Here is an 18,305-nt window from a genome sequence, read left to right on the forward strand (position 1 = left end):
CAAACGGTCCTTTTAAGGACCACCCAAATACCACTAAAAGCTTCTCCTTTCTTAAACTCCAATCTATAAGCTATATAGTCTCCGTTATATTACTCAAGGCGTCGTCACAACAGACGGGAGGGACCAGTGTGCAGAAAGCATAAAACACTGCTAAGAGTGACTGGTCTGTATTCTACCGTTAACCCCCGAGGCCGGGATCGAACTCTATTTACGTACCAGGTGGGTTCCCCGTTGATGAAATAAGACTACATGTCTTTGAAGGGATTTATTACAGGTCTGAGTTGTAAGCGTGTAGATTTCATTCCACCCAAGTTCTTATGGACTTGCTGGGCCACGCGGCAGGCTGGCAGATGTCACTTTTAGGATCTCTTACTGTTTTCCCCCGTTAGTGAGTGTCTTTGTTATCGGCGTAAGGGAGATATCAATATAGATATCAGCTGACCTTTATTAATAGTCTCTGTATTGATTATTACATATATTACAGTTCTTTCCAACAATCCTGCTTTGTTTATGTCCCTGCAAGGATGAACAAGGGAGGGACTGCTTCTGTTCTTTTGTTATTCACGTTTTCTTTCGTATACTATATAATACTCGTCCCACCGTTGGTTCAGGGCGATCGACGTATGGAGACTGCTCCTCATCCAGCTACACTATAGATTATTCAGTTTAAGTCTGTACCTGTGCTGTATTACATACTGGAATAAACCATCTATTCGATCCTCTGATCCAACCTGTCAAGCTGCCTTGATTTTCACTTCAAGAATTACTACTACGGCGGAAAAAAACAGCACAAAAACATTAGAAACAAGCTGAACTCTAACGCTGTTGTAAATGAATGATTCCAAAAGGGGCGTGTTTCCCCCCCCCCCCCCCTCTCTCTCGCAGAGAGACCAATCATCGTGGGCGGTTCTCCGGGACTGGCTATATAAGATCTACTCGGCGCGTTGATTCCTTACCTTCGATTTGAAGACACCCAAACGACATGGCCAGAACAAAGCAGACCGCTCGTAAGTCCACCGGTGGCAAAGCCCCCAGGAAGCAGCTCGCCACCAAGGCTGCCCGCAAGAGCGCCCCGGCCACCGGCGGCGTGAAGAAGCCCCATCGTTACAGGCCCGGGACCGTGGCCCTGAGAGAGATCCGTCGGTATCAGAAGTCCACCGAGCTGCTGATCCGCAAACTGCCCTTCCAGCGCCTGGTGAGGGAGATCGCTCAGGACTTCAAGACCGACCTGCGCTTCCAGAGCTCCGCCGTCATGGCTCTGCAGGAGTCCAGCGAGGCCTACCTGGTTGGCCTGTTCGAGGACACCAACCTGTGCGCCATCCACGCCAAGAGGGTCACCATCATGCCCAAAGACATCCAGCTGGCCCGCCGCATCCGCGGAGAACGCGCCTAAACTGACCAACTTCCAAGTCCCCCCAACGGCTCTTTTAAGAGCCACCTACATACTCATAAGAGCATTCCTCGTTGCGAAACCATAGTTAAATAGCAATAAGTACAGATTTGTTTTATGTGCACAGCATGTGTAGATGTAGTTGTCTTGAACTTTTTAAGCAAATAATCAATTTCTACCGGTCGGATGTTATAATAATATGGTGGGGCCCGCATTTTTAAGCGCACTCATTCGATAACTGAATATGATAAACGTAGCCTGTATTTCTTTGGATCACTAACATCACATCTCTGATTAATCGTTCGATCTGTTTTTGGGGAAGACGAGTGTTTAGTCAACCGAAGTGTATTTAACCAGAAGTGTAAGATGCATCGTGTATATATAATATATGTACATATATTATGTAGGTATATATAAGTGCATAGGACAAGATAAGTACACAATAAGAAAATGTAGAAATAAAGTCCCCTTGAATTGTATAGACATGTATTACATTTTACATTACATTTAGCAGACGCTTTTATCCAAAGCGACTTACAATGAGTACATTTGTCATAAGAAGTGAAACAATATATCGCTGTCGGTGCAGTAAAGACGTTCATAGAACCAAGTGCAAGTACTGACAACCGCCAGGCTGACCCCATTCCCCGTACACAGCAGTGATGGCTAGCTACTGCAGATGCTACTAAGTACATGCTACACAACATGCATGCACAACACAATTAAGTACATGCTACACAAGTACAATGAATGAATACAACCTGCATTAAGTGTGTTCATCAAGTGCCAGGACCTACAACAAACAATAGTGCAACAGACAAATAATGAATGAATGTGTCAACTTTCAACTGCGTCAACTTTCCAGCCACAGTTGAACAGAGGTAATGGGCGTGGTCTGTAGAGGAGCTCCCGCCTTTCGTCTCCCTCAGGTCCGCAAAAAGCCTTTATAATGAACAAGCCTAGCGCTGACAAGTCACAGTTTTCTGACAAACTATAATCATGTCTGGTCGCGGCAAAGGAGGAAAGGGACTCGGGAAAGGAGGCGCCAAGCGTCACCGTAAGGTTCTCCGTGATAACATCCAGGGCATCACCAAGCCCGCCATCCGCCGTCTGGCGCGTCGCGGCGGAGTGAAGCGTATCTCCGGCCTGATCTACGAGGAGACCCGCGGGGTCCTCAAGGTGTTCCTGGAGAACGTGATCCGTGACGCCGTCACCTACACCGAGCACGCCAAGAGGAAGACCGTCACCGCCATGGATGTGGTCTACGCCCTGAAGAGGCAGGGGCGCACCCTGTACGGCTTCGGCGGTTAAACCATCTGCTCCTACACACAACCCCAACGGCTCTTTTAAGAGCCACCCAAATATTTGAAGAAGCTCCTTTTACAATGCTGTCGAACCTTGTATCAAACGTGCTTCAACTATCAATGGGGTGTATATACAAAAAGTGTATGTACCTTTTAACAGGGAACTAGTAACGGGAGAAGGATGAAAAGAGCACTCAACTTTCTTTCACTCCTATTTTGAAAGAGGAGCGCGAGGAGGCATTACCAACAGATCGACGAATCATCAAACCACTCACCATAGTAACAATATGAAATTGGCATTTCAAATGAATTGTTTACCCCAAAACAAACCCGATGTATGAATGAATTGTTATATACAACATGTCACATACGGTGAGGGGCTGCATTTAGCATTAACAGATAATACATGTGGTATTAGTGATTGTAGCTATGCTACTACCGTGGCCGTGAAGTGACCCAGTTGCAATGGCGAGCAGCATGGTTTCTTTCCGAGCCAGTAGCGCGTAATTGGAGAGAAATACGAGGCAGAAGAAATGCAGTCCTGCAATTGAAGTCATACAAAAATCCAGAAGCTAGTCACCCGAAAATCCAGATCGCATGTGATTCTGATGACCGTCAGGTGGGGGCGCCCTACCTCATGCTATTTAGGAACTAAATTAAGACGTTACAGATACGTTTAGCCTCAATTCGAACGCAACTACTACACTGACTGAGGCATTGTCATCTTACTGTAGCGAGGAGAAGCTCTTAAGAAAGCATTTGGGTGGTCCTTAAAAGGACCGTTTGATGGTTGAAGGTGAAGTCTACTTGGAGCTGGTGTACTTGGTCACAGCCTTGGTGCCCTCAGACACTGCGTGCTTGGCCAGCTCTCCGGGGAGCAGCAGGCGGACGGCGGTCTGGATCTCCCGGGAGGTGATGGTGGAGCGCTTGTTGTAGTGGGCCAGGCGAGAGGCCTCACCGGCGATACGCTCGAAGATGTCGTTGACGAACGAGTTCATGATGCCCATCGCCTTGGAGGAAATGCCGGTGTCGGGGTGGACCTGCTTCAGCACCTTGTACACGTAGATGGCGTAGCTCTCCTTCCTGGTCTTGCGGCGCTTCTTGCCGCCCTTCACTGCCGTCTTGGAGACGGCTTTCTTGGAGCCCTTCTTGGGCGCGGGTTTTGCTACCTCAGGCATGATGCGATTGGATGCGAATGTGAGCAAACTAGTTTTACAGCCGACTTTATAGGAGGCGCATGCAAATCAGCATGTGCTGTTCCGCTTGTGTGATTGGCTGGATTAGGCGGCATCGAATCCCTTAATGTGGACAAGAGGAACTAGAATACACCAACGTTCTATAACCGTTGGACAATATCAACTCAGAACATTAATACAGAGAATATTAATAAAGGTCATCTGATATCTATATTGATATCTCCCCTACGCCGATAACAAAGAGGTTCTCACTAATGGGAAAACATTAAAATATCCTAAAAGTGACATCTGCCAGCCTGCCGCGTGGCCCAGCAAGTCCATAAGAACTTGGGTGGAATGAAATCTACACGCTTACAAATCAGACCTGTAATAAATCCCTTCAAAGACATGTGGTCTTATTTTATCAACGGGAAACCCACCTGGTACGTAAATAGAGTTCTATCCCGGCCTCGGGGGTTAACGGCAGAATACAGACCAGTCACTTAGCGGTGTTATATGCGTTCTGCACACTGGTTCCTCCCGTCTGTTGTGAGGACGCCTTGAGTAATATAACGTAGACTATATAGCTTATAGATTGGAGTTTAAGAAAGGAGAAGCTTTTAGTGGTATTTGGGTGGTCCTTAAAAGGACCGTTTGTTGGTTGGAGGTGAAGTCTACTTGGAGCTGGTGTACTTGGTCACCGCCTTGGTGCCCTCAGACACGGCGTGCTTGGCCAGCTCTCCGGGGAGCAGCAGGCGGACGGCGGTCTGGATCTCCCGAGAGGTGATGGTGGAGCGCTTGTTGTAGTGGGCAAGGCGAGAGGCCTCACCGGCGATACGCTCGAAGATGTCGTTGACGAACGAGTTCATGATGCCCATCGCCTTGGAGGAGATGCCGGTGTCGGGGTGGACCTGCTTCAGCACCTTGTACACGTAGATGGCGTAGCTCTCCTTCCTGGTCTTGCGGCGCTTCTTGCCGCCCTTCACTGCCGTCTTGGAGACGGCTTTCTTGGAGCCCTTCTTGGGCGCGGGTTTTGCTACCTCAGGCATGATGCGATTGGATGCGAATGTGGGCAGACTAGTTTTGCAACCGATTTTATAGGAGGCGCATGCAAATCAGCATGTGCTGGCGCATGTGTATGATTGGCTGGATTACGCGGCACCGAATTCCGTTGGGAGTTGATTTACAACAGCGCGCGGATATTTTTGAAACGCCACTGTCCTGAATGAATAGTCGCCACCATTCAACAGGTTATATTTGAATGGATACAGTCTTAGACTGATTATCTATGTCGAAACTAAAACTATTTAACTCAAGTTCGAAAAACAGGTTCACAATCACATCATAAACATAATGATGCGCTTTAATTTTAAAGAATAGTAGTAGTGAATACTCATTCCTTCTGCTTCTAGCGCTTTCATACTTCGGTTTCAACTCCTCTTACCCAACAGGCCAAGCAGGCAAAACATTTGCAAACACCTTATTCATTTAACGGTTAACCATCATTTCGAATTATCGTTCCTGATCAAAATAAGTTGAAACATTCTGACTTTCACCCTATCCGCGTATTTGTGCACTATGCTATTCCAACCAGCTCAAGAGTTCCCTTGTTGTAAAATTACAACGTTACCTTTAACCATCCTAAAAAACAATCTGTTATATTTTATCTTTTTTTTTTTTTTACCACATTTACATAGTCATTGGGTCCTATTGTTCAGTCTCACAATACTATTGGATCGTACATTTGTTTATAAGTCACGCCTTCTGGCCATGAACTCATACAACCTCTCAAGGTTTCCTTCGAACAACATCTATTTGTTTCATTGGGCTGGATTCATCAGATTCAAGTAAGTAAAATGTATTTTATATATATTTTTGGTTGTTATTACAATGTCTACAGCATGTACATATGTAGTTATTGTGGAATAGATGCATCAAATTTCTTAGTATTTTCTTTATACATGGATAGTATACATTCTACCCTTGTGTTGTGTTCTGGTCAAATTGGACTGATTTGAAAGTTTTATCTCTAAAAATGGTAGTTAATTTGATCAGCCTGACCTAAAATTCCATGACTTTTTCCACAAAGAGGATATCAACAGACAATTCAGTTCTGGGGAAAGGAATGTTCCTGAATGTGTGGTGTGGAAGTGGGGGTATGCATGTTTTCCTTTTAGTATGATAATTAGAGCCATTAACCCATTTACATTTACATTTAGGGAATTTAGCAGACACTTTTGTCCAAAGCGACATTCAGGAAAACATTTCTACCCTGAGCACTTGATCCACCACCCTATCTATTCCTTCAGGTTATGTACTACAATATATAAAACATATATATACATGTTAATTAATTGATATTTTATTTTCAGAATGCCACCAGCAAGGAGAGGGCCGCGATACAGTATGCGGGATGTTATTGACATGGTCCAAAATGGAGAGAGTGAGGTTGAGATGGAAATCAGTGACACTGATGAGAGTGATGAAGACTCCGATGAAGATGTCTGTAAAGAAGTGGACAAAGAAAACCAACCACCCATGGACTGTCCAGCTGATAATTACGTGGACATCGAGCCAAAAACAAACAAACACACCATGCCCCGAGACAGGTATCGCTGGCTGAAAAAAGATTTCATCAGTCCCAACACTGATTTTTCTGGTCTGGATGTCACAGCAGATGACATTTCCCTCCACACACCATTGGAATACTTCCAGAAGTTTGTGTCCGAAGACATGGTTGAGGCTCTGGCACAAAACACGAATGAGTACAGCTTTCAGGCGCATGGAACATCTGTAAACACCACTGCAAAGGAAATTGAAAAAATGCTTGGCATGTACCTGAAGATGGGCCTGGTACAAATGGCTGGCACCCGTATGTATTGGGAGACAGAGACGCGGTACTCCCCTGTTGCTGATGTGATGCCACGCAACAGATTCCAATCCCTGTTGACGTCATTACATTTTGTAAACAACATGACAGTATCTGAGATGGAAAAGAAAGACAAACTATGGAAACTCAGACCGTGGCTTGATTCATTCAGAGAGAAATGCCTGCAGGTGGTACCAGAAGAGCACAACTCTGTGGATGAGATGGTGATTCCTATGTACAAGTACATGGGAGGTGTGGATTTGTTGGACTCATTTACAGCCAAATATAAGTTCCCCATCAAATCCCGTCGCTGGTACATGCACATCTTCTGGCACACCATCATCCTCGCTGTGGTCAATGCCTGGCTGCTCTACAAGCGGGACTGTAAAGCGCTCAAGATGTCTAGCAAAGAGACAATGAAAAGGAGACAGTTTCAGGCACAGCTAGCATCCTCTCTCATCCTGGTAAACGCAACACTTCAAACTCCAAAGAGAGGACAGCCATCTTCAGGCAAAGGAAGCCCAGCAACACAGACAGTGACATCAGGAAGCCCTCTGAATGCTCAGAAGAGGCCATCCAAGAGATGTGCACACCTCCCATTGGATGTACGCAAGGATCTAGTTGCCCATTTCCCAAGGAAGACAGGGAGAGGACGCTGCAGACACTGCAATAAAGGATACACCAACACACAATGCAGAAAGTGTGATGTTCGCCTTTGCTTTTCAGACGACAGGGACTGTTTCTGGGACTTTCACCACCAATGAAAGTCTTCATGACCAATGTCATGAAAAGAAAAAAAGAGGGGGGGGAAAAGCGTTTAAGAGTTTTATCTTGTTTTATATTTTTAATAAATGACTTCATAAAAATATGACTGTGATTATTATTAATGTTATATACCGTTATGGGGCTAACTAAGCAAACAACCCTGCAAATGAACCCTTAGTTCTGAATTGTTCAGACAACGTGAGTACGAATACAGAAATTCTGCTCCCAACTAAGCCCAATGTTGCAATATTACATTTCTCTAAAAACGTACATAAACATTTTTTTTTAACTTTAATTTCTGCATCAAAGGCCTCCCACAACATCTGAAAGGTAAAATATATATATATTTTTGGTTTTTCTATATTTGGGTTTTACAGAGGTAATACAAATATAGCCTTAGACCAAAACTATTGTATTCAGTGTTTGTACACATACAAATTATACTGTGGTTACAGAGAAGAGAACCTCTTATTGCGTCCATTGCATTCCAAAAGTCAACCACAATTAGCGCGACTTTTCCGTTATGCAGAAAGTAGTCGGAGAACCTTTAGCCAGATGTTTAACTTCTACGGCAGTGGCGTTGACAGGTTTAGAAGATGCAGCTCTTGGGTTAGATATGGGTGGCTCTTAAAAGAGCCTTTGGGGTTTAAGGACGATTTCTTTTTAGATTTACTTCTTGGCGGGCTTCTCGGTCTTCTTGGGCAGAAGGACGGCCTGGATGTTGGGCAGCACACCGCCCTGGGCGATGGTCACTCCGCCGAGGAGTTTGTTGAGCTCCTCGTCGTTGCGGACGGCCAGCTGCAGGTGGCGGGGGATGATGCGGGTCTTCTTGTTGTCGCGGGCGGCGTTTCCGGCCAACTCGAGGATCTCAGCGGTCAGATACTCGAGCACCGCCGCCAGGTAGACGGGAGCCCCGGCACCGACGCGGTGAGCGTAGTTCCCCTTGCGGAGAAGTCGGTGCACACGGCCGACGGGGAACTGGAGTCCGGCACGAGATGAGCGGGTCTTGGCCTTCGCCCTGGCCTTTCCTCCGGTCTTGCCTCTTCCAGACATGATTAACTTCGCTGCGTAAATGCTTCAAAGTATGACAATAGCTCGCTGCACACTGGTATATGTAGACCCCAGCTCTTTGCTCATTGGCCAGCCCACACAGTACAAAACAGACCAATAACATATCTTACATTCACGGCCAATAGGTGGCAGTATTTTCCCCTAATGAACGAAAAATAAATAGCATGTTGTTCCGGTACTAGAACAGGCTGCATTTCTTGGACCCTAATTTTGCGCGACCCGAATATTTTTTTTTCCAGGATGCGAAGGAATCTCATGAGCAATTAGAATAATTCATGAATACGTGATGCAACATAACAGGTAGCTATCCTTATACCTAAACCATATAAAGTACCTGAACAAACCCTTACCCTATAGTTATCCATATCAAACCTAAAACCTAAGCATATATCTATCCATATCTATCCTTGCACATAAAGTAAAGTATCTCACATCACCAAGTACTTTAACCAACATCTCTGTCCAAGTATCTAAACCAATCAATCTTACCTAGTGCGTAAGTAAACATCCCTAACTTTAATACCGACACAAATCACCTCTTACCTAACCCCTCAACATGTCCACATCCAACCAAATATTTAATGTCATTTATAAAAAGGTAATGACATTTTGGCTCCAGTCTACGGAAATTGTTACGTTAACAATGTTATACTATGTGCTTCGTATGATACGATTATTTTAACTTGAGATACAAGTATTGGTTTATTCATCAGTCTCCAGTTCATCCAGTTATACATAGATCTGCTGATAGTATAGTAGATGCATTATGGTTGTCTAGACAAGGTTGTTCTTTAAAATAAGTAGGTGGCTCTGAAAAGAGCCGTTGGGGGGACTAGGAAGTAAGTCAGTTTAGGCGCGTTCTCCGCGGATGCGGCGGGCCAGCTGGATGTCTTTGGGCATGATGGTGACCCTCTTGGCGTGGATGGCGCACAGGTTGGTGTCCTCGAACAGGCCGACAAGGTAGGCCTCGCTGGCCTCCTGGAGAGCCATGACGGCGGAGCTCTGGAAGCGCAGGTCGGTCTTGAAGTCCTGAGCGATCTCCCTCACCAGGCGCTGGAAGGGCAGCTTGCGGATCAGCAGCTCGGTGGACTTTTGATACCGACGGATCTCTCTCAGGGCCACGGTCCCGGGCCTGTAGCGATGGGGCTTCTTCACGCCGCCGGTAGCCGGGGCGCTTTTGCGGGCAGCCTTGGTGGCGAGCTGCTTCCTGGGGGCTTTGCCACCGGTGGACTTACGAGCGGTCTGCTTGGTTCTGGCCATTTCGATTGAATGTCTTCAATTTAGTAAATACCGACGGGCTGAACGGATTTATATAGTCAGCCCCGGCGAAACACAACACTCTGATTGGTCCTTATAAAAACGTCATTAGAGACTGAGTCCCGCCCACACATTGGTGCCCGCCCATATCCTTCCTAGTCTTTCTTTGTTGAGTTTGAATTCATTTCCCGCGTTTTATAATCGGGGATGGAGGAGGGGTGAAACCATAAGATTAGCATCCAGTCTCTAATTTATACACTAAAAGATGTGCGGATCATGGAAATGTTTGAATATATTTTACCTCATTAATAATTGTATTTTTTGAATCAGTCCATTTCAACGAGATTTTACGACAATAGGACCCAAAACTGAAGGGAATTTCAACATTTGTTAAATATAATGCGGGGACACTTTAACGTTTGATTTCTGAGGCCTGTTGCATACATATTCGTATTATTCATACCTTTCAGTTTTACAAACTATTACTCTATTTCTTAACCATTAGTAAATAAGTCAGTAAAACTAGTAGACTTGTAATTTCAATACCGATGTGCAGTATAGAGAGATAGAATATGGGCTCTTAAAGTTGTGTGGTTGGCTCTTAAAAGAGCCTTTGGGGGGGGGAATGGGGTTCAACTCGACATAGGAAGAGTTTACTTCTTCTTGGGGGCGGCCTTCTTGGCTGCCTTGGGCTTCGCTACCTTCTTTGCCGGGGACTTCTTGGGGGCGGCCTTGGGAGCTTTTTTGGGGCTTTTGACGGTTTTCTTGGTAACCTTGGCCGCAACCTTCTTGGCGGCGGGCTTCTTTGCCTTCTTCGGGGTAGCTTTCTTAGCGGCTACGGGTTTCTTGGTCGGGGTCTTCTTGACTTTCTTCGGGGTGACGACCTTCTTGGCCGCGGCGGTTTTCTTGGCTGCGGGCTTCTTGGCTTTAGGGGCAGCGGGCTTCTTGGCGGCGGCGGGTTTCTTTGCCTCCTTGCTGATCTTGAAGGATCCGGAGGCTCCGGTACCCTTGGCCTGGATCAGGGTTCCCTTGGCCACCAAGCTTTTGACGGCGGCCTTGACGCGGGAGTTGTTCTTCTCCACGTCGTAGCCCTCGCCGGCCAGAGCCTTCTTGAGCGCCGGCAGAGAAACTCCGCTTCGCTCTTTGGACGCAGCCACGGCCTTGACGATCAGGTCGCCCACAGTGGGTCCGACCTTCTTCGGCCGGGCAGCGGGCTTCTTCTTGGCGGCTTTCGCCGGAGCGGCGGCAACAGCGGGTGCAGGAGCGACTTCAGACATGTTCTCGGGACGTTCTGTAGCAGATATGACTGAAGGCGGCCAGGGGGCTGTCCTTATACACCCGATGAGAACCGTACAGACTCAACCATATAAAAATTACTCCGAGTGGGAATGATCGTCTCGTTTGTGTTTCCTCCTTAACTTTACCAGCGTAAAATTCCCTTGTGATGGCAGTATTTGACACGTCTAGTTTATAAACTACAAGAAGAAATGTTAAATTTCAACCGTACCTGGTTTTATGTACCAATGATGTCGACAATTATTTACAATAACGCTTAGAATGAGACGTGACCTGGTTATGGTCACCTAGGTTTCGTTGAGATTTGTTTTTAATAATAGTTAAAGACTTTTATAGTTCGAAAAGTGCTTTTTCAAATGAACAAGACTTCAGACCAACAGTTGACAGTGATCAACGTGTCCTGAGTGTCTGTTGTTATGAAACAATTAACGCATTTGTTTGCTGTTAAACACACTCGTCAGTAAAGGCTTGCACATAGCTGCTACAACAATCAGAAACATACATCTGTATGGATTTTAAATACATGACATTTATTCGATTACTTTAAATACATTTTGACATTTTGCAGAGTAATCTTGCGTTTGTATGGAGCGTAAGTCGATCCTTGCCGTTTATTGTCTTCAATTACACATCATCTTTTACACCCTGGATCAAATGGATACTGAATACTCAACTTCATTGTCCGAACATATAATGTCGGCTAGATTGAACCCAAACAGATTCGTAATTGGCAAGTACATTAAATACATTTTGATATAGGGCCTATTTATTAAATGATCCATCGAAATGATCCCTAGTTGCGTAAAACTATTTATTAAGCCCACTCTACATAAGAGTGGGCTGTATCAGAGTGGGCGGTGTACTTGAGTTTCAATAGAACACGACCATGCAGTTGGAACCCAGAATGCATGAATCATGGCAACATTAATCAAATAGGCAAACTTGCTTTAACGCTGATTTATCATGGAATGCCATTTGATCAATAATAATTAATCAAATAAATAAATACGGCTATGGAATACAAATATACGCCTCTAATAAATGAATAGGGCAATAAATATATAAAATATTGAAGTGTTGAATAAATATATTTTTAAAAGGACTTCATTTTAAATAGGTATAGGCCTACTTTGTCTAAAACTAATCATACGCAACACAGCTAAAAATTAAATTGATGTGCGGTTTCGCATTTTTAGAAGGCATCAGTCATTAGTATCGGCGGCAATGGGGCATTAATAATGATACTTCACACTGGATAGACTATTAGAAATCACACTTGAAAATATAAAACTTGTATACATTTTAAGCTTATTTTGAAATTGCCCGTATGAATCATTTTTGTAGGAGTACGTCTTTGATAAAGTATTTAGGTGGCTCTTAAAAGAGCCGTTGGGGTTGTGTGTGGGAGCAGATGGTTTAACCGCCGAAGCCGTACAGGGTGCGCCCCTGCCTCTTCAGGGCGTAGACCACATCCATGGCGGTGACGGTCTTCCTCTTGGCGTGCTCGGTGTAGGTGACGGCGTCACGGATCACGTTCTCCAGGAACACCTTGAGGACCCCACGGGTCTCCTCGTAGATCAGGCCGGAGATACGCTTCACTCCGCCGCGGCGAGCCAGACGGCGGATGGCGGGCTTGGTGATGCCCTGGATGTTGTCACGAAGAACCTTACGGTGACGCTTGGCGCCTCCTTTTCCGAGTCCCTTTCCTCCCTTACCGCGACCAGACATGATTGACTTGGTAGTAGAAGCAAAATGAAGTTCAGATGTAAAATTCCAGGGAGACGTCTTTTTAAAGGCTCGCAGCGGACCTGAGAGAGACGGGGGGGGGGCTGTAGTACGGACCCGCCCAGTGCTTGTGTCGACTTTCATAGTAAGGAATCGTATCGTGAACATAATAACTAACAAACTAATTTCTTTATTAAAAGTTATTGAGATTTTTTTTACCCAGAATGTTTGCTTTTTAAAATAAACATTGTCCTGAAATAAAAACGCCATATACTTTTCTGGCCAAATATCATTTGCGCATGCGACCATATAATGCACGAGGGTCCTGTTTAAGGAGCTCATATTTCCCACATCTTGTTGAAAGTAATTTGCCCTTTTTGGGTGTAATTTGTATGGAGGGTCCTAATAGCAATATATATAAAATCGTCACTCATCCATATATTATAGCGCAGTGGTTCCCGAACTTTTAGGCCATGTAGCCCCTTGGACAACTAACATACAGAGCAACCCCGGCATCATCGTTATAATTCATGTCATTTTAATTTGCGAAATAAGCATTTGTCAGACGTGTTTATCCAACCTAAAACGGGATTTTTCATTCAAAAATGTTTGTAAAAAAAGTTCTGAAACATGGAATTATCAAATATAAAAGGAAACAACTTATTTTCAAATCAAACTACTAGATCCCTGTGGGCAAGTTCCCCTTCATGGATAAGAGGATGATGCACTTGCTTGCAGTTATTTTGTTACCAAGACCTTAGCCTACAGGGTTGTTTCGACAGTGAATTCGATATTTGTGTTTTGTTCGGTAATTTGCGGTTAAATACGTTTAGATTTAGCTCTTTTTCAAGATGTAGGTGGCTCTTAAAAGAGCCTTTGTGTTATTGGTGGTCTGGTTCTACTTCTTGGCGGGCTTCTCGGTCTTCTTGGGCAGAAGGACGGCCTGGATGTTGGGCAGCACGCCGCCCTGGGCGATGGTCACTCCGCCCAGGAGTTTGTTGAGCTCCTCGTCGTTGCGGACGGCCAGCTGCAGGTGGCGGGGGATGATGCGGGTCTTCTTGTTGTCGCGGGCAGCGTTTCCGGCCAATTCCAGGATCTCAGCGGTCAGATACTCGAGAACCGCCGCCAGGTAGACGGGAGCTCCGGCACCAACGCGGTGAGCGTAGTTTCCCTTGCGGAGAAGCCTGTGCACACGGCCGACGGGGAACTGGAGTCCGGCACGGGATGAGCGGGTCTTGGCCTTCGCCCTGGCTTTGCCTCCGGTTTTACCTCTTCCAGACATGATCAGTTCGTATTCAAAGTGATCTTCGTAGTCTAAGCGTGCGCGGCACACTCTATATGCTCTCAGGTCTCTGCTTATTGGCCAGCTCAATCTTGCAAGAAACGGACCAATCACTCATCCCGAAGAGGCGCGATAATTGGCGCCTGGACCTAAAGCCGAATCCCCCATTGAAAAGAAGAGCGAGTAAAATATAGATAGTAACTGGTTATTTTTTCACAACAGTTAACAGTAACCTGTTTTCTTATTTAAAAAAAACAATGAACCCAAAACACTAGATATATTTTGTTTTGAACGTTGTAATCCGTTTTATATGATCGTCAACATAGTCTATGCAATTTTATCAGTTTAGAAATGATTTATACTTTCAAGTTTCTAGACAGCTAATTAAGTTAATTAAAATGCTATAAAATCTCACTGATAATCTAGTTAGGGTGAGGTAGAGGGTTCAACTTTGGACAGTCTTCGGAGTAGGGATTTAGCAACTATCTAATTCAGTCATAAACGCTTGAATTCCATAGTTAAAGTCAAAGTGTGTTGTTCAGGCATCAGTTTAAAATAACTTACAGCAAGTCTAAATTAATTGAGTAGTGTAAAATAAATAAAGCAGTTCAGTTTGTACATTCATACTTGAGTAATGTTTATAACTAGTTAACATTCACCAGCCTGGTTGTATGCATATATATATATATATATATTATTTTTAAACCAAGAGCAATGTCGGATTTAAACCTCTTAAAGATGCTTGTGTGGCTCTTAAAAGAGCCGTTGTGGGGACAATTAATACTGTCGATTTAGGCGCGTTCTCCGCGGATGCGGCGGGCCAGCTGGATGTCTTTGGGCATGATGGTAACCCTCTTGGCGTGGATGGCGCACAGGTTGGTGTCCTCGAACAGGCCGACCAGGTAGGCCTCGCTGGCCTCCTGGAGAGCCATGACGGCGGAGCTCTGGAAGCGCAGGTCGGTCTTGAAGTCCTGAGCGATCTCCCTCACCAGGCGCTGGAAGGGCAGCTTGCGGATCAGCAGCTCGGTGGACTTCTGATACCGACGGATCTCTCTCAGGGCCACGGTCCCGGGCCTGTAACGATGGGGCTTCTTCACGCCGCCGGTGGCCGGGGCGCTCTTGCGGGCGGCCTTGGTGGCGAGCTGCTTCCTGGGGGCTTTGCCACCGGTGGACTTACGAGCGGTCTGCTTGGTTCTGGCCATTTCAGCTGAGGATTCTGAGACTGAACGTGAGAAACCGCGGTAGAGCAAAAGTTTATATGGCTCGCCCAGGACAACAACCAGACGCTGATTGGTCCACTTTATTTCCTCACACGCCCAGCTCGTGTGCTCATTAGCAAGTTATTCATTTCCCGCGTTTTACATTTGAAATCAGAACGTGAAATAATCAAATGTCCTGTTTCGGAATAAAGTTGGACACAGTCCATTAAGCGCAAATCACAAATTAAATGGAATTGAATTGGCAGTTACAATTGATTTCAGTCGCCAACCTTAATTTGACTACTATATTATATATACTTAACTACAATATCTGCCTAAATTGTGTCCAGCAATGCCAATTTCCTGTTAAATTTAGGCAAACTATGGATCGATTGATGGAGGAAAATAACTCCTTTTTCACCTTTTCTTTAAAAAAAATTGGAATTAAATACCGTTCGAGTGTATAGAGTTCAATTACCTCATTTTATTTCAGGCAAAAGATAGATCGATGCATGAAAGTAAGACACTAATTTGGCCCTTATTTTATAAAATTGTCGAAATTATTCAGTTAGGGAGTTCAATTACCTAATTTCATAACGATAAGACTCTTAGATAGTTTTTAAGATTATGTTTATATGACTACTTTGTAACGCAAGGAAAATCACTTTTGATAGATTTGGGTGGCTCTTAAAAGAGCCGTTGGGGTTGTGTGTGGGAGCAGATGGTTTAACCGCCGAAGCCGTACAGGGTGCGCCCCTGCCTCTTCAGGGCGTAGACCACATCCATGGCGGTGACGGTCTTCCTCTTGGCGTGCTCGGTGTAGGTGACGGCGTCACGGATCACGTTCTCCAGGAACACCTTGAGGACCCCGCGGGTCTCCTCGTAGATCAGGCCGGAGATACGCTTCACTCCGCCGCGACGCGCCAGACGGCGGATGGCGGGCTTGGTGATGCCCTGGATGTTATCACGAAGGACTTTACGGTGACGCTTGGCGCCTCCTTTCCCGAGTCCCTTTCCTCCTTTACCGCGACCAGACATGATTTAACTAGGTAGTTGAAGCAGAATGAAACCCAGTGCAGACGCTCCGTAAATATATAGGCTCGCAGAGGACCTGAGAGAGACCATGGGCGGGAACGCCACAGACCCCGCCTACTGCCCTCGTCGAATTTCGAGGAAAGAAATTTGCGCAAGGAAAGAGCGCAGTGACCGCCCATTTTGAAACGGCTCTGGTTCCGGTAGCAATTTTCAGTTCATATTCAGTTTAACTTACAATATCTGCCGAAACTATGGCAATTGGATGAGAAGGATACGCTCTACAAAAGCGTAAAAAAAGTTATATTTCGTATTTATATTGACCCACTCAGCTCACCGGGTGCGTACAGAACACTAGACTAAGGAAATCTTGCGTCTGGTTTCATCATGGTTCACATTATCACTCCTACATAATATTAAAATATGTTCCCTCTATAAGAAGCCTTACACCTTGCACAAGAATACATGCTCTTAACGTTGTGTTGTTGGCTCTTAAAAGAGCCTTTGGGTTTCTCAACAAAAAAAACGAATGTTTTACTTCTTCTTCGGGGCTGCCTTTTTGGCGACTTTGGGCTTGGAAGCCTTCTTAGCCGGGGACTTCTTTGCGGAGGGTTTCTTCGCTGCGGGCTTGGGCGCTTTTTTCAGGGCTTTGGCCACGACCTTCTTGGGGCTCTTCTTGGTCGGTGTCTTCTTGGCCGCGGCGGCGGGCTTCTTGGCCTTCTTCGGGGTGACACTCCGGGGCAGGGGGGCCTTGCCCTTCCGGGGGGCCTTCTCGACGACGGCGGCGGCGGCGGGCTTCTTGGCAGCGGGCTTCTTCGCTTTAGGGGCAGCGGGCTTAGACACCGGCTTCTTCTCCTCTTTGGGGATCTTAAAGGAACCGGAGGCTCCGATGCCCTTGGTGTGGACCAGGGTCCCCTTCGCCAACAGACTCTTCAAGGCGGTCTTGACGCGGGAGTTGTTCTTCTCCACGTCGTAGCCGTCGGCAGCCAGGAGCTTCTTCAGCGCCGGCAGAGACACGCCGCTGCGCTCCTTGGAGGCGGACACGGCCTTGACGATCAGGTCGCTCACGCGGGGTCCGACCTTCCTCGGCTTGGCGGCGGCCGTCTTCTTCTTCTTGGCTTCCTTCACCGGCGCGGCGGCATCGGCGGGGGCAGCGACAGCAGGCGCGACTTCCATGATCTTTTCTCGTGCGGTTCAGGGTCGAGAGACTCGAGAATATTGAACCGATGAATGTGGGCTGTCCTTATACACTCGATGAGAACCGTACAGACTCAACCCATTCAACGTTTTTCTATGAGTCCCGAGATGTCTCCGTTTGTGTTTCCTCCCTCGCGTCGTCCGGGTTTAATTCACAAACGACGGAATTATTCGACGCGTCTCGTGAACAAACTACGAGAAGAGTTGTTCAATGTGAACCCTGCGGAGTCGCAGGCGCCGAAGATGTCTAAGCATGTGTCTAAAAACCCGTAACTTTCCGTGTGACATGGTTTTGGTATCAATCTGTTTAATCTGATATTTGTTTTTAACCGTGCCTAAATATATCTAACAATGCGGACAGTGTTTTTTAATATGACGTACAAACGGAGGAACATTCGGCAGAGAGCCACTTGTCCCGCGTGTCTGTACTTTGGATTAAAGATCCGTATTCTGAAGCTGGTAAACACAGAACAGTCAGCGCATGTGTGACCTTTACTTGAGGTGTTTTTTTTTTCAGATGTTTTTTTTTAGTGTAGGTTTGAATGTTTTTAAATATTAGACTTTTAAGGGCATATGTTTATTAGCAAAATAGTTCTGATAAATAATGTGCATATTGTTATAAGATATGCATATTGTTATAAGACAAATGCATGAGAAAATATTACATTTCCTATACACATAACCAAGTTTACAAACTAAGTAAACTATAAACTAACTACATAACTAAGTTACACATAACCATT

At 45.7% G+C, this 18,305-nt stretch overlaps 11 protein-coding genes and 2 pseudogenes across 13 annotated transcripts; 3 read left to right on the plus strand and 10 right to left on the minus strand.

Moving 5' to 3' along the window:
- Window positions 1-982: 982 nt before the first annotated feature.
- On the plus strand, window positions 983-1,393 carry LOC311371079 (histone H3.2 pseudogene; annotated as a pseudogene). Its single transcript has one exon. The product of its transcript is annotated as a histone H3.2 pseudogene (transcript).
- A 996-nt stretch (window positions 1,394-2,389) lies between these two features.
- LOC311371084 (histone H4) lies at window positions 2,390-2,701 on the plus strand (the record flags this gene model as incomplete). The annotated part of the gene is made up of 1 exon (XM_084489311.1): window positions 2,390-2,701. One exon carries the CDS (start codon window positions 2,390-2,392, stop codon window positions 2,699-2,701), a length of 312 nt encoding a protein of 103 aa, XP_084345437.1.
- A 796-nt stretch (window positions 2,702-3,497) lies between these two features.
- LOC311371074 (histone H2B 1/2) lies at window positions 3,498-3,872 on the minus strand (the record flags this gene model as incomplete). Its single annotated transcript, XM_084489303.1, has 1 exon — window positions 3,498-3,872. One exon carries the CDS (start codon window positions 3,870-3,872, stop codon window positions 3,498-3,500), a length of 375 nt encoding a protein of 124 aa, XP_084345429.1.
- A 671-nt stretch (window positions 3,873-4,543) lies between these two features.
- Window positions 4,544-4,918, minus strand: LOC311371075 (histone H2B 1/2; the record flags this gene model as incomplete). Its single annotated transcript, XM_084489304.1, has 1 exon — window positions 4,544-4,918. One exon carries the CDS (start codon window positions 4,916-4,918, stop codon window positions 4,544-4,546), a length of 375 nt encoding a protein of 124 aa, XP_084345430.1.
- Window positions 4,919-6,242: 1,324 nt separating this feature from the next.
- LOC311371080 (uncharacterized protein) lies at window positions 6,243-7,502 on the plus strand (the record flags this gene model as incomplete). Its single annotated transcript, XM_084489307.1, has 1 exon — window positions 6,243-7,502. The coding sequence occupies one exon, from the start codon at window positions 6,243-6,245 to the stop codon at window positions 7,500-7,502; it is 1,260 nt and encodes a 419-aa protein (XP_084345433.1).
- Window positions 7,503-8,172: 670 nt separating this feature from the next.
- On the minus strand, window positions 8,173-8,556 carry LOC311371078 (histone H2A; the record flags this gene model as incomplete). The annotated part of the gene is made up of 1 exon (XM_084489306.1): window positions 8,173-8,556. One exon carries the CDS (start codon window positions 8,554-8,556, stop codon window positions 8,173-8,175), a length of 384 nt encoding a protein of 127 aa, XP_084345432.1.
- Window positions 8,557-9,423: 867 nt separating this feature from the next.
- On the minus strand, window positions 9,424-9,834 carry LOC311371073 (histone H3.2; the record flags this gene model as incomplete). Its single annotated transcript, XM_084489302.1, has 1 exon — window positions 9,424-9,834. The coding sequence occupies one exon, from the start codon at window positions 9,832-9,834 to the stop codon at window positions 9,424-9,426; it is 411 nt and encodes a 136-aa protein (XP_084345428.1).
- A 650-nt stretch (window positions 9,835-10,484) lies between these two features.
- LOC311371068 (histone H1-like) lies at window positions 10,485-11,108 on the minus strand (the record flags this gene model as incomplete). Its single annotated transcript, XM_084489299.1, has 1 exon — window positions 10,485-11,108. The coding sequence occupies one exon, from the start codon at window positions 11,106-11,108 to the stop codon at window positions 10,485-10,487; it is 624 nt and encodes a 207-aa protein (XP_084345425.1).
- Window positions 11,109-12,543: 1,435 nt separating this feature from the next.
- On the minus strand, window positions 12,544-12,855 carry LOC311371083 (histone H4; the record flags this gene model as incomplete). The annotated part of the gene is made up of 1 exon (XM_084489310.1): window positions 12,544-12,855. The coding sequence occupies one exon, from the start codon at window positions 12,853-12,855 to the stop codon at window positions 12,544-12,546; it is 312 nt and encodes a 103-aa protein (XP_084345436.1).
- Window positions 12,856-13,699: 844 nt separating this feature from the next.
- On the minus strand, window positions 13,700-14,134 carry LOC311371071 (histone H2A; the record flags this gene model as incomplete). Its single annotated transcript, XM_084489301.1, has 1 exon — window positions 13,700-14,134. The coding sequence occupies one exon, from the start codon at window positions 14,132-14,134 to the stop codon at window positions 13,751-13,753; it is 384 nt and encodes a 127-aa protein (XP_084345427.1). The 3' UTR covers window positions 13,700-13,750.
- Window positions 14,135-14,925: 791 nt separating this feature from the next.
- On the minus strand, window positions 14,926-15,336 carry LOC311371082 (histone H3.2; the record flags this gene model as incomplete). Its single annotated transcript, XM_084489309.1, has 1 exon — window positions 14,926-15,336. One exon carries the CDS (start codon window positions 15,334-15,336, stop codon window positions 14,926-14,928), a length of 411 nt encoding a protein of 136 aa, XP_084345435.1.
- A 723-nt stretch (window positions 15,337-16,059) lies between these two features.
- Window positions 16,060-16,371, minus strand: LOC311371076 (histone H4; the record flags this gene model as incomplete). Its single annotated transcript, XM_084489305.1, has 1 exon — window positions 16,060-16,371. One exon carries the CDS (start codon window positions 16,369-16,371, stop codon window positions 16,060-16,062), a length of 312 nt encoding a protein of 103 aa, XP_084345431.1.
- A 523-nt stretch (window positions 16,372-16,894) lies between these two features.
- Window positions 16,895-17,541, minus strand: LOC311371072 (histone H1 pseudogene; annotated as a pseudogene). Its single transcript has one exon. The product of its transcript is annotated as a histone H1 pseudogene (transcript).
- Between the last annotated feature and the right edge of the window lie 764 nt (window positions 17,542-18,305).

The sequence above is a fragment of the Micromesistius poutassou genome, assembly GCF_964030765.1.
Source record: "Micromesistius poutassou genome assembly, contig: SCAFFOLD_2886, whole genome shotgun sequence".
Taxonomy (NCBI): domain Eukaryota; kingdom Metazoa; phylum Chordata; class Actinopteri; order Gadiformes; family Gadidae; genus Micromesistius; species Micromesistius poutassou.